At 40.8% G+C, this 26170-nt stretch overlaps 1 protein-coding gene across 1 annotated transcript in view; it reads left to right on the plus strand.

Annotated features, from left to right (window-relative positions):
• Positions 1 to 26170, plus strand: part of LOC139454351 (probable ATP-dependent RNA helicase DHX35) — a 149047-nt gene that overhangs the window by 3993 nt on the left and 118884 nt on the right. The window contains exons 4-22 of the mRNA XM_071235991.1: positions 800 to 877; positions 1047 to 1151; positions 2769 to 2830; positions 3797 to 3866; positions 4815 to 4874; positions 5258 to 5301; positions 6124 to 6192; positions 7794 to 7890; positions 8593 to 8624; positions 9861 to 9942; positions 10904 to 11000; positions 11322 to 11375; positions 14535 to 14633; positions 15507 to 15631; positions 16847 to 16901; positions 18147 to 18242; positions 19118 to 19212; positions 19679 to 19756; positions 23304 to 23433. Coding sequence (XP_071092092.1) covers positions 800 to 877; positions 1047 to 1151; positions 2769 to 2830; positions 3797 to 3866; positions 4815 to 4874; positions 5258 to 5301; positions 6124 to 6192; positions 7794 to 7890; positions 8593 to 8624; positions 9861 to 9942; positions 10904 to 11000; positions 11322 to 11375; positions 14535 to 14633; positions 15507 to 15631; positions 16847 to 16901; positions 18147 to 18242; positions 19118 to 19212; positions 19679 to 19756; positions 23304 to 23433 — 1528 coding nt within the window. The remainder of the gene's footprint in view (positions 1 to 799; positions 878 to 1046; positions 1152 to 2768; positions 2831 to 3796; positions 3867 to 4814; positions 4875 to 5257; positions 5302 to 6123; positions 6193 to 7793; positions 7891 to 8592; positions 8625 to 9860; positions 9943 to 10903; positions 11001 to 11321; positions 11376 to 14534; positions 14634 to 15506; positions 15632 to 16846; positions 16902 to 18146; positions 18243 to 19117; positions 19213 to 19678; positions 19757 to 23303; positions 23434 to 26170) is intronic.

Below are 26170 nucleotides of genomic sequence, written 5' to 3' on the forward strand. Positions count from 1 at the left end.
GTGGAGAGGTACCAGACGGTGGTGATCATTGGGGAGTGGGAAGAGTACTCAAATACCTCAGGTAGGTGCAGGAATCTGGTGGAGAGGTACCAGATGATGGTGATCATTGGGGAGTGGGAAGAGTACTCAAATACCTCAGGTAGGTGCAGGAATCTGGTGGAGAGGTACCAGACGATGGTGATCATTGGGGAGTGGGAAGAGTACTCAAATACCTCAGGTAGGTGCAGGGATCTGGTGGAGAGGTACCAGACGGTGGTGATCATTGTGGAGACAGGCAGCAGGAAGAGTACTCAAATACCTCAGGTAGGTGCAGGGATCTGGTGGAGAGACAGGCAGTGGGAAGAGTACTCAAATACCTCATGTAGAGGCAGGAATCTGATGGAGAGGTACCAGAAGGTGGTGATCATTAGGGAGACAGGCACTGGGGAGAGTACTCAAAAACCTCAGGTAGAGGCAGGAATCTAATGGAGAGGTACCAGACAGTGGTGATCATTGTGGAGATAGGCAGTTGGAAGAGTACTCAAATACCTCAGGTATATGCAGGAATCAGATGGAGAGGTACCAGACGGTGGTGATCATTAGGGAGACAGGCAGTGGGAAGAGTACTCAAATACCTCAGGTAGGTGCAGGAATCTGGTGGAGAGGTACCAGACGGTGGTGATCATTGGGGAGACAGGCAGTGGGAAGAGTACTCAAATACCTCAGGTAGGTGCAGTGATCTGTCTGTGTGTCATGGTGAACATTTGCACCGCATTGCAGCATCTGTCGTTCATTACAGTAACCCCATCCTTTTTTGCAGTACTTGCTTGAGGCTGGGTGGGCTGCTGAGGGTCACGTGATCGCTGTGACACAACCGAGACGAGTAGCGGCCATAACAGTAGGAACCTTCTGCACATACATGCCAGTAGAAAGACAAAACTTATTATAGTTGTGTTATTGAAGTCTCACAACAAAAATAAAGATAAAATTCAGGAAGTGGATCTCGCGTATTTCCAAATGTACTGTTTCCTTTGAAAGTATTCTTGTCATGTAATGTCTGCTGCCAGGTTGCGGACCGAATTGCGGAGGAGAGAGGGACGCTCCTCGGTGACGAAGTCGGGTACATGATCCGGTTTGATGATTGCTCTGACCCCAACAACACACGCATGTTGGTAAGATGATTCAGCTTCATAAACAGATTAGAGAAAGGATAAGACTGTTCTCACACCAGAACTGCATATCCAGATACCAAATTTCAGTGCTAATCATATTTAAAATTTAATGTTATTGAAGCAGACATTGAAAATCACTTGGTAGCAATGAGGATCCTGTTGCCAAAGAGCATTTCAAATCGTTGTTCAGAGTTACACCCATTAGCTGCCTGTATCCAATGTTTGTATGTGGGTTCAACGGGATGATGTGGTGGCCAAGTGGTTAAAGTGTTCGCACAGGTTCATTTCCCGCTCCAAGATATTGCTAGAATTTTGTATTTTACTTGTTCATACAATAACTCCTACTGGTTACTGTAAAATTAAAGGAAATATTAAATTAATATATCTTCAATATTTTGTGTGTTTGTAATTCTCAACATGCTCAAAGAAAAACTTGAATTACAAATAGTATTTTGCCAATTCACTAATTCAAGCCTGATATTGATTGATGGTTTGCCAGCACCATGTAGGTAGCCATGTGTCAATAGCCTGCTCCTGCCTGGCCTCACTCAGTACACTGGCACACAGAAACCCAATATTTTTTAAGTTGTTTGTTTATTATCCCTCTGGTTTGAAAAACGGAGGAATATAGCGATCACCATGTCCATCCGTCAACTCCAAAACCATTAAATAAATAAGTCTTGTTGAAGCTTTCTATATAGATCAATCTAGTGGGAAACTGGTGCCTGTTTATGATTGGGAATTTATTCTTTTTGTTTTGTTTTCATGATCAAAACAAGTTGTTTTCCAGAACAGAACTCCAAAACCCTTAAATATTTATTGATGAAATTTACTATAAATATCAGTCTCATGGGGAACTGGTGCCTTTTGAGGATTTTGGATTTTGATAAATACTTAACAGCATCATTTTTCTTTACTGAACTGAAGGTATCCAATGGCAATGAACCCAAGGTGGGGTATTATAGCCAAACTCCATTCCAAATTGCACAAAATTGAAAGGGGGGATATGTCATCTCACAATGACTGTTGTTGTTTAATGCTGAACTCAGTTATGACGGCTCTCTGTAAGTAATCGAGTCTGGACCAGACAATCCTGTGATTGACGTTATGAGCATCCATCTACGCCATTGGGATAACCAGGTCAGCGAGCCTGACCACCGATTCCATTAGTTGCCTCTTACGACAAGCATGGGTTGCTGAAGATACGGTTCTTCACTGAGGAACACTTTTCAAAGCAAGGTTAAATGTAACAAGGTCAATCTCATTAAAACAGATATTTTACACCAATACAATACCTCACTGCTTGAAGGTCTGACAACCCCATCATAGAAGGTTAAGGGTTTCAGTTTATCTGACCATGTAATGTCAATGCATCTGTTTGATACACACCAATTTTGGACCTGTCTTAGGCAAGTTGTTTGATTCATGTCATCATATCCCATTTGGGTAGATCGATGCTCATGATGTCCATCACTGGATTGTCTGGTCCCGACTCAATTGTTTTCAGACTGACGTGATATAGCTGGAATATTGCTGGGTGAGACGTTAATCAACGAACAAACAAACAAACACACCCATTTCGGTTCAAGCTGACTGTCTGTTTGCTGTGTTTTTCAGTTTCTCACCGATGGGATGCTGATACGAGAAATAATGAAAGATCCATTACTAAGAAAATACAGGTATGTATTTGTCTCCAAGCGATGGCATTTAGGAGTACATGTATTCAGTGATTTTCTAATTTTAAGAAAATTTTGCAAAGACTGGACAGGATGAGTCAGAATGTTCCTTTCAAGGATGGCTGTCTATTTGGCAGCAACAAGCCATGGATTGAAGATGTAGCTTTCTACAGAAATCTATCTAGGCATTCTCAGAGGCATTATTGGGCTCGTCTTAAACGAATGTTAGTAAACAATACCCAATTCAGCTTACCGGTTTTATTATGATAACTTTGCTTTTAGTTTACCTGTATTATATTAATAAAAGGGTCCAAAAAAGAGAAGAGGGCTGAAATACTTAACAAGACAAAAACTTTTTTTCCAATAAGCCTGCCAAGGGCTCTTTTTAAATCCAAGATAAATCAATTTCCTTTCCTTGCATCATCTTTCCTTACATGCTATTGCTGCTCATTGAAAAATGTAACGCCACTGTTTCCACATTAAAAAAAACATAAAAGGAATGTCCTTGTACCTTAAGAAAGGGGAGAACTTTCTTGATTTGTTGTGGGGGCCCCATCCGTCAAAGGCACCGTGATTCGCTGTGCAGAGTTGCGTCCCTTGGGCACACTAGAAACCTAAGATTGTGGGTTCAAATCCCTGTTACGCCCTGATTATGTTTCTAGGTTTGTCAGCACCATACCCATGGTGTTTCACCAAAGTGGTAAACGTCTCAGACCTGCATCCCTCCGGGCTTTCCCCCCCAACATTAAGCTGACATGCCACGATATAACTGGAATATTGTTAAAATCGGTGTTAAACCCAACTCACTCACACGCTCACTCAATTGATTTGTTCTTAGCATTGAAAACCATTTCGAATACAGAGTGAGGGAGACAATTATATTTTTTTATATTAAAACTAGTTTTAACATTTTTCTAATTGAATTATTTTAAACAGAGAAATTGTTTTGAAGCATGTCCTCTGTTCCAGCATCATTATGGTGGATGAGGCACACGAGAGAAGCATCAACACTGACATCCTACTGGGGCTGCTACGCAAGGTGGGAGTGCACCTGGTTACCTGTACTGCAATGTTATCAGAATTTACAGCTGACTGATTGTCTCAATCACCATTGCATGAACAGGTGGCGCAGTCATTTTAGTGGTGGCAATTCACTGTGCAGAGTTATGTCCCTTAGACATGCCCAAAACTTATGATCCTAAGTTTGAATCCTGGTCCCCCTGATTATGTTTCATGATTTCTCAGAACCATGTCAGTGCTCGTGGGTTTCACCTGTGTGATAGATGCATGAGACCCCCTTGGATGTTCCACTGCAATTTCTCTGTTACCATGGTTACTTATGCTTGCAGCTATATTGAGATTGGATGTCCACAGTGACAGCTGTGTGTGGATAATATTGTCATAAGGAACCATTTATATTACTGACAACACACATCAGTCTAGACCATATTTAGGGTTTCACCAAAGTGGTAAACATCTGCATCCCTTCGGGCTTTCCTCCCACATCAGGCTGACACGCTGTTATACAACTAAAATATACCCGTGAAGATATCCGGGATAGAATAGGCCTTCAGCAACCCATGCTTGTCGTAAGAGGCAACTAACAGGATTGAGTGGTCAGAATCCTGATTTGGTTGATGCATGTCATCGTATCCCAATTGTGTGGATCAATGTGCATGATGTCAATCACTGGATTGTCTGGTCCAAACTTGATTATTTACAGACTGCTGTCATATGGCTGAAATGTTGCTGAGTGCGGCATTAAACAACAAATGAAGAAACAAACAAACAACTGAAATACTATTCGAAGCGGTGTTAAACCCAACTCACTCACTCACTCACTCACTCACTCACTCACTCACTCACTCACTCACTCACTCGACTGGATGAAGCAACATTTTAATTGAAAAATTTCTCAGCCTTGAACATAATTTAGTTTACGTGCTCTGATGAATTTGTTAATTTTGGATTTTTGTTTTGTCTTTAGATTCAAAAGAAGCGGAATGATCTCAAAGTGATAGTTGCATCAGCCACATTGAATGCTGAGGTGAGTTACTGTGGTTATGGTACCATTTGCTGTCCCATGAAGATCTGGGGTAGAATAGGTCTTCAGCAACCCATGCTTGCCGTAAAAGGCGACTATGCTTGTCATAAGAGGTGATTAACAGGATCAGATGGTCAAGCTTGCTGATATGGTTGTTGCATGTCATTGTATCCCATTTGTGTTAATCAATGCTCATGTTATCAATCACTGGATTGTCTGGTCTAGGTCTGTCTGGTCCAGATTTGATTATTCACAGACCGCTGTCATAGATGGAATATTGCTGAGTGCGGCATTAAACAACAAACAAACAACCAAACAAACATCTCTCATGCCTGTAAGTAACCACTCACTCATGTTATGGTGACACTGTATTTTGTTTCTTGCAGGAAATGAGAGATTTCTTCAACAGCAATGACACAAAAGAGCCACTGTAAGTAACCGTGGTAATTCTGAACTTGTTTGGTTGTGGTTTTTTTACCCTACATGATCTGCCATTGAGGAAACATTAATGAGGAAACTTACTGATCCAGTGAGAACTGCACCAGGAGTCTGGACTAACAGGACTGGATCACATGGGGATCAATCATTACAATTGGTCCCTAGTAACCCAGGGAGACATGGAGGCACGGGTGGCCCAGTCGTCTAAGGCGCCGCGATTCGCTGTGCAGAGTTGCGTCCCTTGGGCACGCCAGAAACCTATGATTGTGGGTTCGAATCCCGGTTCTCCTCAATTATGTTTCTAGGTTTGTCAGCACCATACCAATGCTCGTGGGTTTCACCGAAGTGGTAAACATCTGAGACCTGTATCACTTCAGGCTTTCCTCCCACATTAAGCTGACACGCCGTGATATAACTGGAATACTGTTAAATGCGGCGTTAAACCCAACTCACTCACTCACTCACCATAAGAGACAACCAAATTGATTTGGTGGTCAGACTCTGTGACTTGGTTGAGAGTGTCGCATCGTACCCCGAAGGTGTTGATCATTGTTCACAATTATCAATCACTGGATTGTCTGGTCCAGATTTTATTAGTTACAGGCCGCCATTATATCATGTATATAACTGGAATATTTCTGAGTGCAGAATTAAACATCAAACAAACAAACAAAATGATGCGGAAATTATTTGAGTGAATTCATGTTTTTTTGCAGAATTTCATCCTAGTATCTAACTGACAAATGACGTGCTTTGTAGAGGATACATTGGCTTCACTAGGTTGTGTGTGTGATGTCTGTGCTCTGTGTTTCAGGAATGACACAGCTACCATACTGACGGTGGAAGGCCGGGAGTTCCCTGTGGACATCCACTACCTCCTGGAGTGAGTGTTTGTTTCCTGTGGAGAGATTCCTTGCTTGTGTTCCATGCCTGTCTCGCTGTAAGGTACCTAGGGCAGGATGGGCCCCCAGTGCCCTTTGCCCTTGCCCTTTGAGGGAGGTGCAAGGGTAGACAGCGAACTGTAACATAGCTGACATGATTTTGTTCCAAATTGGGATTTCTTTAAGTTATTTTCCTAAATTCTATTTGAACAATATTGTATTACTAAGCATTAAGCCTCTTCCTCTATAGTGGTCCTGTTCTCTGTGAAATACAAGTCACCTCAACAAAGCCATCACATTAGTTATAGCTATATTATAGCAAAAATGGGGGCAGTCGGGTAGCCTAGTGGTTAAAGCGTTTGCTTGTCACACCGAAGACCCGGGTTCAATTCCCGACATGGGTACAATGTGTGAAGCCCATTTCTGGTGCCCCACCCGTGATATTGCTGGAATATTGCTAAAAGCGGCGTAAAACCAAACTCACTCACTCTCTATAGCAAAAATGAATCAAATTATTATTAATTAATTATCAGAAATCAGCCAGCCACTGTAACTTGACCTTCGGGCTTCTGCAAATGATAATGCCCTGTAAAATAGCGTTACCCTTATCAACATGATTTAGAATTTAAATATGTCTTCTTTACGATTACATCAATCAAATAGTTGTTTTTATGTGTGATATGCTGGTGTGTAGAGGCATAGGTGTACAAGCATATATGTGTATATGCACATGTGCATGGATGCGCCAGTTTGTTCATGTACCGATATATGTATGTGTGTATTTGTGTATTTGTGAGTGACTTGCATATTCGCATCATAATATTTGCAACAGTAGGTACAATTAATTTAAATTTATTATTTTATTTACAGTTTACTCTTATTAATTGTTAAATGTCCTTTGTAGGTAAAGGTGTTTAAAAAGGGTTAACCTGCATCAATCCCATTCACTTTTGTTGGGGGGGGGGGGGGGGGGGGGAAATAAATATTGTTTAAATCATATCAACAAGAATCGGGAAATTTTATATTCCAATTTGGGATATTTACTGACATTTTCTGCAGACTTGGGGCCAAATATCGACCTCTGAGCTGTCCTAGCTAAACCCCTGCCTCTATTAGCCTGAGTGGTCTTGTGGTAGAGCATCCGCCCGGAGAGCGGAAGGTCCGGGGTAGATTCCTGGCCGCGTCATATCAAAAGACGTTAAAATGTGGTACTTCTTGTTACCCTGTCTGGCGCTCGGCATTAAGGGGCTAAAACAAGGACTGGTCGGCTCGGAGTCAGTATACTGTGTCTGAGTGAGGTATTCATGTTAAACTGCGGCACGGTATCTCAGTGAGCTAGCACTATAAATCGGCATCAGTCCGGACTAGTACAAGCAGACAGACACACACACAGACACACACACACACACACACACACACACACACACACACACACACACACACACACACACACACACACACGTGCATGCACATTGCTATGTAAGTGCAATAATCTTGGACACAATGTTAAACCCAATTTCACCTCACCTCACCTATTAGCCTGATGCTGTAGCAAGAGTGGACACAACTTGTATGATGAAGGAATGTGGGCTTTGTCTTTCAGTCCCCACCCAGACTATCTGAAAGCCACGGTGGAGACCGTGATGAAGATTCACTTCAACCAGCGGGAGGGAGATATCTTAGCTTTCCTCACAGGCCAGGTGAGTCGGTATTACCTGTGTATTATTTCAGGTGAGTTGGTATTACCTGTGTATTATTTCAGGTGAGATGGTGTTGCATGTAAGTCATTATCATGTACGATCTGATATCATATCATTTTCAAACGAGTACACATTCCTGGTATACTGGTAGTATTCTTTGAAATAATAACAATTATCAGCGCTCTGGGACCAAGATCTAAGACAACATGTAGATTGAAACAAATATTGTATAAGAAAAATAATTTGTGTTCATCGTCTAGAATACCAACTCACCAATAAACATGATAAGGCTTAAGAGTTCATAAGGATGATCATGTTTGTGAATTAGAGAATCGTTTCTAATTAGAGAAACTGAATTTAAAAACATCTTTGAACAGACATGAACTAACTAAACATGAAGTCAGAACCTGTAGTGGACACTCAAAATGAAGCAAGATCATTAGTCAGTAAGGATAAGATATATGGATGATCAACTTCTTTATTACAATTAGGAGCGACATTTCAGTGTAGGTTCTAACACTGTTATCGAGCAAGTGATGTACAGCTTTCGTTTTGTTAGAACATACACCGAAGCATCGCTCCTAATTTTAATAAAGAAGTTGTTCATCCATATGTCTTATCCTTATTTATTTCTCCAACTTCTATATGCCTCTCAAAGAAGTCAAGATCAGTGGTCTATGAACATCTTGTTTTCTATTTCAGGAAGAAGTACAGAGAGTGGTGTCAATGTTGATGTGAGTTGTCCTGTTGGTGCATCGTATATGTAGTTTCAAGACGCCAGCGGGGCGGTCGGGTAGCCGAGTGGTTAAAGCGTTCGCTCGTCACGCCGAAGACCCGGGTTCGATTCCCGACAGGGGTACAATGCGTGAAGCCCATTTCTGGTGTCCCCCGCCGTGATATTGCTGGAATATTGCTAAAAGCGGCGTAAAACCAAACTCACTCATTCACTCAAGTTGCTAGCACTGGTATTTGTTTCTGTAGTAACACCATAGCATGACTATGTGCAGTCTGCAACCACCAGCTCTAAGCCAGTCAAGTTCTGTCAAGTAAACTCAGTTAATGATAGTCCACATAATAACAAAATCTTCTGAAAATTAGGCTTTGAGGTCGACCGAAAAAAGTTTTGTCACAAACAGTATGTGACAATCCTATGACATGTACGGTACAATGTTGTAATGATTGCATGCTTTTCTCATGTTTGTTTGTTTAACGCCACACTAAATAATAAATGCTGGTAAGGCAGTTGCTGTATACCACATATTTAACAAACTCAAACTAGTATCATGGAGATATCACCCATGAGGATCCAGGTTAGAATAGGTCTTCAGCAGCCCATGCTTGCTGTAAAAGGCGACTATTATTATTTTAAGAAGTGATTAACGGGATCGGGTGGTCAGGCTCACTGACTTGGTTGACGCTTGTCATCATATCCCAATTGCTCATGATTGATGCTCATTATGTCAATCACTGGATTGTCTGATCCAGACTCGATAATTATCAGACTGCTGTTATATAGCTGGAATATTGCTGAGTGTGGCGATAAACAACGAGCAAGAAACAAATGGTACAACGGCTCCCAGGACTCAAAACAAAGCTGCTATGGCGAATGGGTGCAGGGCATATATTGGACTCGTGAAAATTCCGGGGTAGAATAGGTCTTCAGCAACCCATACTTGCCGTAAAAGGCGACTGTGCTTGTCGTAAAAGGCGACTAAAGGGATCGGGTGGTCAGACTCGCTGACTTGGTTGAAACATGTCATCAATCCCAGATGCTCATGATGTCAATCACTGGATTGTCTGGTCCAGACTCGATTATTTACAGACTGCCATCATATTGCTGAGTGCGGCGTTAAACAACAAACAAACAAACAAACATCATAATAGAATTGAGATCAAATTCACCAGATACATCAAGGATAGTCACCGTGGCATTACAGTTAGGTTTGTGTAGCAGTGGGTTTATGTTGCAGCGATGAAGCAAAGAAACTGAAGAAAGACGACCTGAAGATGAAAGTGTTGCCGATGCACGGGAGTTTGCCAGCTTCAGAACAGGTGAGCAAACGTAGAGATTATCATAATATGTATTACCTGATATGATTAAGATTAGGATGTGGTGGTTATGAGCACCAGGGGACTGTTGAGAGTTGTTTGGTATATCTGCAGTCCACTATACCTTGTATGACATTTGGATGCCCGTCTGTCCACACATTATTAATGCACTAAATGGTTTTGAGTGTGAATGGAAGTGAATTGGTAAGTGAGAATATGTTTCAGCAGAATTCTATCTATGTCACAGTTGCCTGAAACAAACCAAGTCTGGACCAGGCAAACGGATGACTGAAAACATAAACAACTGGCAATGCCATTGGGTCACAGTGACACGCAATCAGCCATGGATCAGGCAAAATGGTGACTGAAGACATAAACAACTGTCAATGACATTGGGTCACAGTGACACACAATCAGCCATGGATCCTGGTGCATGTTCAGCATGGGGTACTGAGAATGTATTGAGAATCTCACCCATGTGACTTCTGATGTCAGCTATATCAACATTAGTCGATGAAAGTTAAAACTTCGATAAAACCCTTTATTACCATGAGGGCAAACATATCAGGGATCATAAAAATCATATGTTCCCTAGGGTCATATCACATCATGAGACAACAGTGTACTGTTTCCGTCATCCAGACGGAATTGTTGACATCATTCGAATCTTATTGTGACGTGAGGTCGGAATGGCGTCCCACTAGAAACGATGTCATAGCTGAAGATTGTTGACGTCTTTCTACAAATTGTGGTTCCGCTGCTGTTGCGACATTTGCTGCCCTTATAGGGTAACACTAAATTCGTCTATGTATGTAGACATTTCTTTACGTAATAAATAGAACATTATATGAGTGTTCATGTCATACTGTGTTTACGACATAAGTGTCTAAATTCTGGTATTTCCCAAGCGATAATATCCTCCATGTAATTTTGCTGACATCACCATAATTTTCTGTTGTTCCAGATGAAAGTATTTGAGAGGACATCCCGTTATGTCAGGAAGATCGTCGTGGCGACCAACATTGCAGAGACCTCCATCACCATCAATGGCATAGTTTATAGTAAGTCAGGAGGCAGATGCAACTTCTCGTAGGTCTAAAGCAGCAGAGTTGCCTCCCTTTGTTATATAATGATCCACTGATTTCAGGGTCGATTCCCAGATTTGGCTCAATAATGATTTCGGGTTTGTCAGAGCCAAACCTATGTTTGTGAGTTACCACTGCCACTGTGGTAAACATTTACCAACTTTTCATGTTGGGCTTCCCTCCTACATTTGTCAACCATACAACAAATACAAAACTAAAGTACCAGTACTGTCCAAAATGGTGTCAATACTACTTTCTTCTATTGTGCCAGAAGTAACAGTGCTTCGTATGTTTCAGTTGTCGACTGTGGTTTTGTGAAGATCAAGGCCTACAATCCCACTTCTGGAATTGGTAAGTCCTCATATCTATTTGGTTTCGTTAATATCCTGGCTCAGTCTGGTTGATAGTCCGGTTTATTCAGGAAGCAGAAACACTTCTGGTGATTCTAATGAGCTATGGGAAGAAAGAGACTGAAACGTCAGTGGACTTCATTTGTTGCAGTTTTGGAATCAGCGTAGTATGGGTTAACACTCGTATTACACCCACTGGATGTTCCACAGCAGACTGCCTGCTATTCGTGCTTGTGTGTTTGTTGTTTAACGCCGCTAGATTTATAGTGAATGTTCCGATTCAGCTCTGTCACTGGTACTCTGATGTATCAGTGATTCTGTGACAGAATAGGGGACTTGGATGACCTCCATGACATGGTCGGCGGAATGGTGGTCGTTATTTCTCACAGTTAATTGGTGTTTTTGGTGATCTGGATGTGAGGGTCACTCTCCAGAGATTTGGGCTGAAAGTAGGTCTGATGTCATACTTGTCATTAAGGATTCGGATCATGTTTTGCCCTTAGTCTTACAAGGAAAGGCATTAGAGATGCCAGCTTGAATATGTGTAACTTTCCTCCACATAATGTTAGTTGGTTGTTGGTTGGTTTGTTGTTTAACCCTGCACTCAGCAATATTCCAGCTATATGACGGTGGTCTGTAAATAATCGAGTCCGGACCAGACAATCCAGTGATTGATATCATGAACATTGATCTACGTAATTGGGATACCATGACATGCATCTATCAAGTTTAGCCTGCCCACCAATACCGTTAGTTGCCCTTTACATCTAGCATGGGTTGCTGAAGACGAATTCTAACCCAAATCTTCACTGGGCTACCTCTTTCAACTGGCTTGCTGAAGAAGAATTCTAACCCAAATCTTCACTGGGCTACCTCTTGCAACTGGGTTGCTGAAGAAGAATTCTAACCCAAATCTTCACTGGGTTACCTCTTTCAACTGGCTTGCTGAAGAAGAATTCTAACCCAAATCTTCACTGGGCTACCTCTTGCAACTGGGTTGCTGAAGAAGAATTCTAACCCAAATCTTCACTGGGTTACCTCTTTCAACTGGCTTGCTGAAGAAGAATTCTATCCCGGATCTTCATGAGGGAGGCAAGCATTGGTTGCTGGAGACAAATTCTAGCCCTGACCCATAAGGGGCTTGCAACGATATGATGTTGAGCCACAATGATTGCTATGAGAAACCATAACTATAACTGACAACACCCATCATTCTAAACCATGCTCATTGGTTTCACTGAAATGGATAATAGATGGGGTTTGTGCTGATTGATGCTTAAGCCATTAATAAATTGTAAAAAGAAACCCAATTTAACCATGTTATAAGGAATTCTTTTTGCTATCTTTGCAATAGGAAACAGTGTTAATTGGCATTGTTGGCAAGATCAAGTTGACACTTATGGGCAGTGCTAGTCTTAGTTTGAATTGCAGCCTATACCCTAGACCACAACCCTGGAGGTATTTCAGGCAACTATTGGTCCCCAGCAGCTATGCTTGTTGTAAGAGGTGACTTTATGAATTAGGAGGTCAGACTCGGTGATTTAGTTGATTCCGTCTTCATACCCAGATGACCTGGATTGTTGCTCAGAATATCAATCACTGGATTGCCTGGTCCAGACTTGATTATTTTCTGGCCATCATCGCACAGTTGCAATGTTCTTGAGTGCGGTGTTAAACAAAAAACACACAGACACGCCCTAGACCACACACTGTATTTCAGAGCAATGTAGGTATCTGAAATAACAACTTGGCCTGCAGAATGTTAGTCGGCTAAGTCAATATGATCACAATAAATCCTACTATTAATATAATTCCTGGGTATAAGTGAGGAACAATGCTAGATACATGCTTTGTTGGGAACACAAGGGTTGCTGAAGACCTTTTTTAGTCTGGATCTTCATTGGGGGAGACACACATGGGTTGCTGAAAACAATTCTAGCCCAAATCATCAAGTGAGTGAGTGAGTATGGTTTTACGCCGCTTTTAGCAATATTCCAGCAATATCACGGCGGGGGACACCAGAAATGGGCTTCACACATTGTACCCATGTCGGGAATCGAACCCAGGTCCTCGGCGTGACGAGCGAAAGCTTTAACCACGAGGCTACCCGACCGCCCAAATCATCAAGGGGGTTTGTCTGGCCACAATGATCGCTGAGTGTAGATATTGTTATTATGGAGAAACACTCATGATTCCAAACTGTGCTCATGGGTTTCACTGAGATGCTCAACATCTAAACCCTGTATCACATCGGATTGTCTTCCCACATCAACTGACACAACCTTATGTAACTGAAATATTGTTCAAAGCGACACTAGGCCAAACTCACTCATACATTACCATTGCTACAAGCATCATCAAACAGTACAGCTGACAACCATCTCAATCTGATACATCTGCAAATATGGAATAAGTATTTTGGGGAATGAGTCGTTTCCCTTCCATTAATAGGTGGTGTTTGTGCTGATTGATACATTAAAAATAAATAGCAAATTAAACCCAATTTAACCTCTTTTGGGAATGAGTGTCGTATTAAGATGTACAAGCTTTTAAAATAATTACACATATTTTAATAATGATGACTCCCTGAATAGAATCTCACCTCAGCAATGTCGGACAAGTCCATTTTATGCACTGGTGGTTATTTCCTGCATAATGTCACAATCCTCACATACCATTTCTCCCAATACCCAACGTCATATCTCTCCCACTTTCGGATGCGATCATTCGCCCATTGCGTTTATCTGAGTTTCCCTGCTACATCTGTGGGGAACACCTCACCAGACACTCCCCTTTCAAAAAAATACTGTTGTCCAGTTTACAACGTCATGAAGTTGTGAGTGCATGTTCAAATCTCCAGAAATGACGTCATGATAGAACGATGTTTTATCGTAATATAAACCAAACTTCATTGTTCATTTGTGATTTATTGTGTAGCTATCTTGTATTTCAGAGTAATCAGGCATTTAGAATAAAAACCAACATGGCCTGCAAAATGTTGGTCGGCTAAGACAATATGAACACAATAAATCCTACTATAAAAATAATTCCTGTTACAAGTGAGGAACAATGCTAGAAACATGCTTTTTAGGGAACACAAGTTGCACTTTTACGCACTATCTTGCGTATTGTATACTGATTTGAATATCGTACCTCACAGAGTCCCTGGTGATTGTCCCGGTGTCCCAGGCTTCAGCCAATCAGAGAGCAGGGAGAGCGGGACGTGTGCGAGCAGGGAAGGCCTACAGACTGTACACAGGTAGGTGTGTGGAATACCAGCAGATGCTGTTTTCCTTATGTGTTTGTTGTTTATCATCCAGTGGTTTAAGTGTTACTACTTGTGGCTATATGCGATGTGTTTTGAAAACTAGGAAAGTATTCATAGTATAAATGTCTGCATGGTTGGAACTAGGTGAGGTTTAGGAATGTTGTATAAATCACTAATGCATTGTGTTAAGAGAACTAGGAAAGTAGTATTAATGTTGAGTTTAGACAACTAGGACAGTAGTATTATTGGCGTATTTAGCGGACTAGGAAATAAGTATTAATGTCATGTTTAGACAACTAGGAAAGTAGAGTTGATGTCATGTTTAGACAACTAGGAAAGTAGTATTAATGTCATGTTTAGACAACTAGGAAAGTAGAGTTGATGTCATGTTTAGACAACTAGGAAAGTAGTGTTAATGTTGTGTTCAGAGAACTAGAAAGGAAGTATTAATGTCATGTTTAGACAACTAGGAAAGTAGTATTAATGTCATGTTTAGACAACTAGGAAAGTAGAGTTGATATCATGTTTAGACAACTAGGAAAGTAGTGTTAATGTTGTGTTCAGAGAACTAGAAAGGAAGTATTAATGTCATGTTTAGACAACTAGGAAAGTAGTGTTAATGTTGTGTTCAGAGAACTAGAAAGGAAGTATTAATGTCATGTTTAGACAACTAGGAAAGTAGCATTCATGTCATGTTTAGACAACTAGGAAAGTAGAGTTGATATCATGTTTAGTGAAATGGGAAATTTGTTTAGATGTCTGTGTGATGGGAAGTAGGTGGAATGTAGGAAAGTAGTATATTTTTGTGTGTGGTGTGTTTAAAAAGCTAAAAAAGTAGTATAAATGTCCTCTTGTTGTGTTCAGAAACAGCCTATGACGGCCTGCCGGAGTCGACAGTAGCCGAGATGCAGCGGAGTGACCTTGCACCCGTCGTACTGCAGCTCAAGGCTCTCGGCATCTCCAACGTCCTGCGGTTCCACTTCCTGTCAGTGAGTTATAGTGACGCCTTCACTCTTGAGGGACAGACATACAACTTGATGTTAAGAAGCTCTTATGCTTTTTGAAAACTCAATTTCGGATTCTGGGCTACAATACATTCTCAGCAACTTATTCTGGTTGTAAGAGGCGACTAAATATGGATCGGGTGGTCAGGCTCCGTAACTTGTGTGTGATTGTACCCTCACAGCGTGGATATTTGCTCAATCACTGGATTGTCTTTTCCAGAGTTAATTATTTACAGACCACCATCATATAGCTGGAATGTCAACGTTAAACAACAAACAAACAAATAAAGCTAATTAAAAGTTTCACCATGAGACATTTTGTAACACAGGCCGGTGATATCACTGTTAAAACCATCCAGACTGATCATGGCCCAGGACCACCAGACATTCCTTCATTCCTTTTGTGACTGAGTTGTATGCGCCTAGTTCGTGTTAGTACGTTACAGTTGTTATGTTGGATATATACTCGCTTGAAACACTAAATTTAACCATTTGTGGAAACTTCCGAGACCTTATGGACACACAGCTAGTCTGTTTTAGCATATTTTCAAGGAAAGAAGTGCAAATTAATTGTGCACGTAAGATAGCTACGCCATAAATCGCAAAGAACAATGAAGGACAAAGCATGGTTTATTTCACAATAAAACAGTGTTCTATCATGATGTCATTTCTGGAGATTCGAATATGCGCTCGCAACTTGATGACATCATATATTGGACAGCAATATTTTTTAGAGGGAAGGGTCCAGTAAATTTATTCTCCCTGTGCATGCATTGTTTTATTGTACGATAAACAATGACCACGAGTCATTTATTTCTGAAGTAAAAGACCTGATGATTAAGGTTTTAGAGAGGTTTTATGAAAGAAGTGGATCAAGTTCTTCACCCAAGCTTTTCAACTTCACAGTCCAGGCATTTATTGAAATTTTCAACTGGAATTGTTAGTTTATTTCTCAATTAACTGATCTTTTCATCTTACCCATTTCTGTAATTCATACTTGTGAAAGAAAAATATTCAAAGTTCACTAAAAATATTGTAAGTCCTTTAGAAATGCAAACTTCCGACAGTCTTCAAACGTTATCTTTAAAAATTCAAACTAACCAATATGTGGCAATTCTAGTGGGCCAGATGGATCCCTTATAAGCCGTCCTTTATACAGAAGTGTTTTAAACATGACTGAAATCCTTTTGTCCTTGACAGGCGCCGCCAGCACAAAACATGCTACGAGGTCTGGAGCTGTTGTATGCACTTGGAGGTCAGTCTGTTACATCCTTGTTAATCCATGGGGACGCAGGTTTGAGTGAGTGAGAGAGTATGGTTTTACGCCGCTTTTAGCAATATTCCAGCAATATCACGGCGGGGGACACCAGAATTACATTGTATCCATGTCGGGAATCGAACCCAGGTCTTCAGAGTGACGAGCGAACGCATTAACCACTAGGCTACCCAACTGCCCCTACGCAGGTTAGAATTTGTCGGTCATGCAACCATTGCTGGTCATTACAATTGACTTGGATTGGATTGAGTTGACCGACTCGGTGACCGTCACTGGTTTGCCTTGCCCAGACAATAGTGTTAACAGAGGGCTGTGATACACCTGGGATATTGATTTCAGCGTTAAACAATACTTACTCACTCACTCACTCACTCAGGTGTCCTCACCATGATATTGCTGGAACATTGCTAAAAGCGGCATAAAACCGTACTCACTCACTCATTCAATCATGTGAAAATGTATCCTATTCAAAACAAGTTAAAGAACAGCCATTATTAGAAAGCTGTGTGCTGCAATACCAACCAGCCATGACAGATAAGCTATAAAAAAAATATATAAGCCATAAAAAAACCTGGTTGTACTTTAACTACTTTGGAGTAGTATATTATGTGACAATACCTCTTCCACATCACCTGTACAGAAATAGGGTCTGCATAATAACCTGAATTTGACGACACTTGTTTAACCTACTATTATCTAAATTTGTCTTTGGGACATGCATGTTCATGGTCGAAACTTTATACCCCTCTTCGGCCATTCTTCACAAGCAGGGGAACAGGTGCCCCGGTCATGTAGGGTGCTGCATTAGATTAGTTCTTCAGCAACCGATGTTGTAACAGGCGACTATGTTCATCGTAGGAGGCGACTATGTTCATCGTAGGAGGCGACTATGTTCATCGTAGGAGGCGACTATGTTCGTCGTAGGAGGCGACTAACGGGATCGGGTGGTCAGACTCGCTGACTTGGTTGATTAATGTCATCGTATCCCAATTGCGTAGATTGATGCTTATGATGTCAATCACTGGATTGTCTGGTCCAGATTCGAAAGTTTGCAGACTGCCATCATATAGCTGGAATATTGCTGAGTTCTAATGGGTTACATCTAGGAAGTCGCATTTCTCCCATGTTAAGGTGACACTGTGCTATGACTTAAATACTGCCCAACACGATGATAAACTAATCTTGCTCATTGATAACTCTGGTTCTGTTGATCCTTCCCTTCAGCCCTGGATGACAATGGCAACTTGACGTCCCCCCTGGGCCTCCAGATGGCCGAGTTCCCTCTGTCCCCCATGTTTGCCAAGATGCTGCTGGTGTCAGGTAGGACTCGGCTCTGCAGAGTTGTGCCCCTTAGCTTTGCAAGGATCAGCTGATTCACCCTGATAAGGATCCTTGCTCAGCCAGCACCATTCTTTGTGGGTTTCACCAAAGTGATAAACTGTCATGCCATCATGCAACAGAAATACTCTTCAAGGCGATGTTAACTCAGGCAAAGATACATGTAGATCCCTTAGGCTTAAAAGAATTGATTCTCAGGCAATGACTTTTGAAAATACAGTGGCGGGCGGTGTTTTGGGTTTTTTTCACTTGTAACCAAATAAACAGTTGTGTACCATCAACCTGGGAAAGTGCTTCCCTACATATACAAGTATACAAACCCCTATTGCTGCCATGACCATAACACAAGATGCGCAGTAAAGCATTGTCCATGTAATGGGAAGTTACTGTGTGCTGTATTGGATTGCATTGTTTTTAAGTATTAGTTTGGGGTTTTTTAAATGAAAATAAAATCAAAATGTGCCAGACTTTATGATGATGTGGGCGGTGCCTGAGAACCAAGACTAATATATTTTTTTTTAGAATTACATGAACTACAGACCCGTGAAGATCTAGGTTAGAATTGGTCTTCAGCAACCCATGCTTGTAGTGAGAGGCAACTGACAGGATTGGGTGGTCAGACACGGAGACTACGTTAATGCATGTCATCGTATCCCAATTGTGTAGATTGATGCTCATGATGTTGAATATTTATCACAATAGTTGCTTGTAATATCAATAGTTATCGAAATAGTGGTTTCCAGACCAATAGTCACCCCTACTACAATGCCAATTTCTTGAACTAGGAATATCTGAACAAATGAAGTTTTGAATACTGTGGTGACCTAAGTTCAGTGTGATGGAACATTGTATTGCAGGAGAGTTTGGGTGTTCCGAGGAAGCCCTTACTGTGGCGGCCATGACGCAGATTCAGAACGTGTTTGTCACGCCGTCGGGGCAGAAAATAAGAATGGTGTGTATACCTTGTATCCGTTCATGGATCAGAAGTAGACTTTAAACTCATAACTAACGGACTATACCTATATCAGGACAACATGCTTTTTGTATGTTTTTTAGAATTGGTTCCAAATACGTCCTGCTTGTTGTAAACTGAAGTGAAGTGAAATGGGGATTAACATCGCTGGGGTTTTTGCACTTATATAGCAACGTGCATAGTCCGGATTAATGCTGATTTTATAGTGAAAGCCCACTATGAGATACCATGCCACAGTTTAAGATGAATATCACTCTCAGACACGGTATACTGACTCTGAGGCTCCAGTCCTTGTGATAACCTTATAGTGTCGAGTGCCAGATGGTGTAAAACAACATTCACTCACTCACAGCCATCTGATTTTATGATTGGTTGTCATCAGATGATAAGAAAACATCAAAATAACTTTTAAAGTGTTGCTGTGGTACCTCATCAATTGTTTCAGGACAAAGCCAAGAGAAGATTCTCCTGTGAAGAAGGAGACCATGTGTCACTTATAAACATCTTTAATGCATTCCTGAAGGTAAATAGTTGATGATCTTATCATATGATTGTGCTTTAAACATAAATTGCAAAAAGGAAATTATATATTTGCGATTTATCTGAAGCCAATGAAACAGAAGATGAAAGTTACATCTGGAGTTCATATTCTTGTGGATGTTTGCAAGTACTGAACAAGTATTTGAGAAATCTTTCTCTGAGAAAACACTAAACCAAAACAAATTCATTTTTAGGCTAAAAAAATAATAGTCTTGTTCTAAGGCACCACCAGCATCATCATCTTAAACTCTGCCTCACATTTCTTTTTTATTTCCATTTTCAAAACAAAAACCACACGACCCCAACAGTGAAATGCTACAATACTTAAAGACAATGCGATCTAATATAGCACGCAGTTACTTCCCTTTACATGCACACTGCCCTACTGCGCATCTCGTGTTATGGTCATGGCAGAAATCGAAGATTGTGTGCTGGTTTTGCTATTTGTAAATTGGTCAATGAAAACATGAAATTTACGATAAAACATCGCTAGACATGATGATTTACAAATTCAGTGGTATTTGTGTATTGTATGCCGGACAATGTTTCAGATACCGTATTTTCTTGAGTTTGCAGTGCACACTTTTTTTCGAAAAAACACAGCTGTGTAGAAGGGGGTGCGCATTATACACGAATTATGAGTTTGGATGTTTGGATGATATTACCATGAGCACGAAACACCGGAAATACCATGTCAACAAATCCATAATGAAGTACGCAAAATAATCATGTAATTACACTGTCTGGCTATAAAAAGTGTTCTTTATATATCTGGACTTATGTTTGTAACTTATTTCATTAATTTTATTCAAATTTCCTTATAATATTGTTTTTATTAATTTCGGTGAAATCGTGTGTGAAGCGATCAGAAGATCGCACAACTCACCGTTATTAACAGCAACCACGATCAGAATACCGCTATTGACGCCTTGAAACGAACTTTAGTTGACAGAGAATGGATACATATATCATAAATGGCATACTTTGACTCGTTAAAAGTCATATTTGTTTTTGTTTGACAATTCTATGTCAACATGAAATTCTTGCGATCACGTGCGCGTGAGCCTTGACGGTGACTTGTCAGACTGGTTCCATGTAAAAAATAATACCCGGCAATAGGGATCAGCTGCTTCACTTAGGGTTATTATTATTTTAAATATGTTTAGTAAAAGCTGCATATAATTAAGAAAATAACCGATGTGCAAACTTTTGTAAGAATCCGCTACGCGGATTCATACAGTTTGCACATCGGTTTTTCGATTCATACCCCAATGAACCGAAAAAAATACACAGTCAATCCTTAAATACATTTATGTAGGGAGACCCTTCTCTAGGTTGATAGTACACAACTGTTCATTTGGTTACATACTAAGTTTGAACCTCCACCACCAAAAAAAAAAAATCAGCCCACCCGCCCTCACAACATTTTCAAAATTCATTGCCTGAGAACCAGTTCTTTTATTTTTTGATGACTTATTCTCATCTAATACTGACAATTTGTCTTTTTGATTTGTTTTGTCAAGCTAGGATCAGCGGTCATAACTCAATCAATATGGTTGAGCTTGGAGAACTAGTTATCAGTGGAAATCACACACTTGCATCATTCTTGTACTTAACACCTGAAGTGATAGCAGTCACTAGGTTAGAAGTTCCTTCAGACCATGTGACAATAAGTCCCTAAGACCATGTGACAGGAAGTCCCCCAGACCATGTGACAGGAAGTCCCCCCGAGAACATGTGACACGAAGTCCCCTCAGACCATGTGACACGAAGTCCCCTCAGACCATGTGACACGAAGTTCCCTCAGACCGTGTGACAGGATGTCCCCTCCAGAACATGTGACAGGAAGTCCCCTCAGACCATCTGACAGGAAGTCCCCTCAAACCATGTGACAGGAAGTCCCCTCAAACCATGTGACAGGAAGTCCCCTCCAGAACATGTGACCGGAAGTCCCCTCAGACCATATGACAATGAAGTCCTCTCAGACCATGTGACAGGAAGTCCTATCAGACTATGTAACAGGAAATTCTCTCAGACCATCTGACAGGAAGTCCCATCAGACCATGTGACAGGAAGTCCCCTCAGACACTTTTACAGGATGTTCCTCAGACCATGTGACAGAAAGTTCCCTCATATTGCGTAACAGGAAGTTCCCATAGATAAACAAACTCCTGTAGCCTGATACATCAATTAGTCACACTGACCAACTTCAGCAAATCTTTTTCAGATATGAGTAGATGTACTTGTTACTCACACTTGTGAAGGTCCGGGGTAGAATAGGTCCTCAGTAACCAATGCTTGTCGTAAGAGGCGACTAATGGGATCGAGTGGTCAGGCTCGCTGACTTGGTTGATGCATGTCATCGTATCCCAATTGGGTGGTTCGATGCTCATGACATCAATCACTGGATTGATTGGTCCAGACTTGATTATTTACAGACCACTGTCATATGGCTGGAATATTGGTGAGTGCGACGTTAAACAACAAACAAACAAACAAAACATGGAAACTGGGTGAACGTTTCCTGCATAGGAATATGCTGCAGGCCTGTCCCAATCCCTCTTGACAAGCAGAGCCCAATACACAGAAATGGACAACGTTTCCCCGCAGAGCGATATGCTGTAGGCCTGTCCCAATCCCTCTCGACAGGCAGAGCTCAATACACAGAAATGACGTTTCCCTGCAGAGCGATATGCTGCAGGCCTGTCCGAATCCCTCTCTACAGGCAGAGCTCAATACACAGAAATGGACAACGTGTCCTGATATGCTTCGGGCCTGTCCCAATTCATCTCGACAGGCAGAGCTCAATACACAGAAATGGACAATGTTTCCCCGCAGAGCGATATGCTTTAGGCCTGTCCCCATCCCAGAAATGGGTCAACGTTTCACCGCAGTGAAATGGTATATGGGGAAATAGGTCAGATTGAGCTAGACTGGTTCCCTGCCCCTCGCCTCCTAGCGGCTGCAGGTGAGGAAGACAAGCACTCAAGGACAGAGCGTGTCTGAATAATACATACAAGTTTAGTTAATAACTTACAGTTCGGAAAGTTTTAGAAGATAATGTTCATAATTATTTATGTATTTGGTGTGTACCCATATCATTATGCATACGTGAGAGAAAGATAAAGTTTCTTTGAAAAGTTTGTTTACAGCTTTCCAACTATTACTCACCCATGTAACTTTCTTAAAAAGCATGGCGTCTGGCACCATGCAATAAGTTCCCCCAGACCCGGATTTTTCATGATGAAAACAAGTTGTTTTCCGTTTCTGGAGAAGAACTCCAAAACCATTGAATATTTCTAGATGAAACTTGCTATACAGATAAGTCTTGTGATATTTAGAAAAATGCTAAAAAGTATTATTTTTTTTCTTCACTGAACTGAAGGTATCTAATGGCAATGAACCAAAATGAGCAATGAGCCAAACTCTATTTCCAATTTGCACCAGACAGGGGTAGATATGTCATCTCCTGATAACTCTTGTTAATTATTCAAGACAATACTAAACATTTGTCTTCTTCTGTTGTCCAGTATGGTAAGAACTCTAAGTGGTGTCATGAGTACTTCCTCAACTACAAGGGTCTGTGTCGGGCCGTGGAGATTCGCAACCAACTTCACAGACTCCTGAAGAAGTACAACGTTCCTCTCAACTCCTGTGAAGGTACGTGGGCAAACTCATTGTTGTTGTTTTGGAGAACAGTGTTGGATGAATGGAAGTAACACTCTTTGACTTAAAAACATTTAATTAAAAGCAAATTACTTTCAAACTGCTATTACAGAGGTGGTTTATGGTCAAGTCATATAGGGATGAAAAGGACCATTGTATCCTGGGATCATTGTATCATTGAACCATTGTATACTTGGACCATTGTATCCTGGGATCATTGTATCATTGAACCATTGTATACTTGGACCATTGTATCCGGGGATCATTGAACCATTGTATACTTGGACCATTGTATCCTAGGATCATTGTACACTTGGACAATTGTATACTTGGACCATTGTATCCGGGGACCATTGTATCCTGGGACCACTGTATTCTTGGACCATTGTATCCTGGGATCATTGTATCATTGAACCATTGTATACTTGGACCATTGTATCCTATGACCATTGTATCATAGGACCATTTTATCCTTGGACCATTGTATACTTGGACCATTGTATCCAGGGACCATTGTATCCTGGGACCACTGTATCCTAGGACCATTGTATACTTGGACCATTGTATCCTAGGACCATTATATACTCGGACCATTGTATCCTAGGACCATTATATACTCGGACCATTGTTTCCTATGACCATTGTATCATAGGACCATTTTATCCTTGGACCATTATATACTTGAAACATTGTATCCTGGGACCATTGTATCCTAGGAACATTGTATCCTAAGACCATTGTATCCTAAGGCCATTATATACTCGGACCATTGTATCCTGGGATCATTGTATCATTGAACCATTGTATTCAAGGATCATTGTATACTGGGACCATTGTATACTTGGGCCATTGTATCCTAGGACCATTGTATCCTGGGATCATTATATCCTTGGACCATTGTATACTTGGATCATTTTATACTTGGGGAATTGTATTCTTCAATCATTCTTGGGCCATGTATTACCAGATCATGTATTCTTGAGCAGATTCATTCCAAGACCAGTGTATCCTATAATATTATTTTATCCTTGGATCATTGTATCATAGGACCATTGTATACTTGGATCATTGTATACTTGGGGAATTGTATTCTTCAATCATTCTTGGGCCATGTATTACCAGATCATGTATTCTTGAGCAGATCCATTCCAAGACCAGTGTATCCTATGATATTATTTTATCCTTGGATCATTGTATCATAGGACCATTGTATACTTGGATCATTGTATACTTGGGGAATTGTATTCTTCAATCATTCTTGGGCCATGTATTACCAGATCATGTGTTCTTGAGCAGATTCATTCCAAGACCAGTGTATCCTATGATATTATTTTATCCTTGGATCATTGTATCATAGGACCATTGTATACTTGGATCATTGTATATTTGGGGAATTGTATTCTTCAATCATTCTTGGGCCATGTATTACCAGATCATTTATTCTTGAGCACATTCATTCCAAGACCAGTGTATCCTATGATATTATTTTATCCTTGGATCATTGTATCATAGGACCATTGTATACTTGGATCATTGTATACTTGGGGAATTGTATTCTTCAATCATTCTTAGGCCATGTATTACCATATCATGTATTCTTGAGCAGGTTCATCCTATGATGTTATTTAATCCTTGGATCATTGTCATGGTGAAAGGATTCCAGTCACTTGCACAGTTCAATTCTTCATTGAAGCCAATATAACAATTGTACTTCTACATTCTAGTTGAAGGGAGGTAAGTCCAGCCAAACAGGTATCCTCTGGTTTGGTCCAGATTTTACAGGTTCTTCCTTATGGTTTGTGTAGTCAATGAAATATAGTTTACCACTGAGCCTGTATGCTAGATGTGTGTTTAACTGAAGGTATGTGAAGGTAGCATGTCATGACATGGTCTTTGGTCATGTATATGAATTATTCAGTATTAATACCCATCATTGCCTTCGTTCCGTTCCTGAGGAAGATTCAACATGACATATTTCAGCTGTAACAGTCAACCATCTCACTCTCTGTTCATACCAGCACCTACACCAAATGTATGGTTCAAGTTAGGGCTGGGTTGAGACCTAATTTACTACCCGGGTACCCGCCCCCCATTATCCTACCCGGGTACCGACTCTCAGGAGATGTCTCAAAATGTCTGATTGGGAATTTTTTAGCATAGCCCTGGTAAAACGTATTTAGATACATGTATTAAACAATCTGGTCATGCATACACTGAAATTGACCTAAGTTATATCTTTATTCAACCATATGACAAATCAGAAGGAATGGCTGCATAGTCAGAAAGAAAAGCGAACATTAGTGACTTGTAGTGTAACCAAAGAGTTCAAGATTATTTTAGTCATTAGACAATATAATCACGTGACTAACCATGGGTCCGGGTAGTCCTGTGGGTACCCGGGTCCTACTCAGTACCCACCCGACACGGGTGCCCGAGTTACCCGTCCCAGCCCTAGTTCAAATATGTTTTTATTGCATGTATATACTGTAAATATGGAAATTATGCGTCCCCCATTTAATACGACTGCTGACCCCTAGACAAAAATGCGACTCAATATCAATAAGACTCCCCCCAACCCATTCCGAGTGGAATGATACATATCCTTACCTTAATCAATCAAACAACAAATAACACCGCTTATTAGCCCTGAGTAGAGCACTTCTGTAAAAACAATAAACATTTTGTTTGTTTTTTCTAAAAACAACACACAGTTTATTTGTTTACTCTGTTG

Source organism: Haliotis cracherodii, unplaced genomic scaffold, assembly GCF_022045235.1.
Source record: "Haliotis cracherodii isolate W230 unplaced genomic scaffold, xgHalCrac1.p SCAF_10, whole genome shotgun sequence".
Taxonomy (NCBI): Eukaryota; Metazoa; Mollusca; class Gastropoda; order Lepetellida; family Haliotidae; genus Haliotis; species Haliotis cracherodii.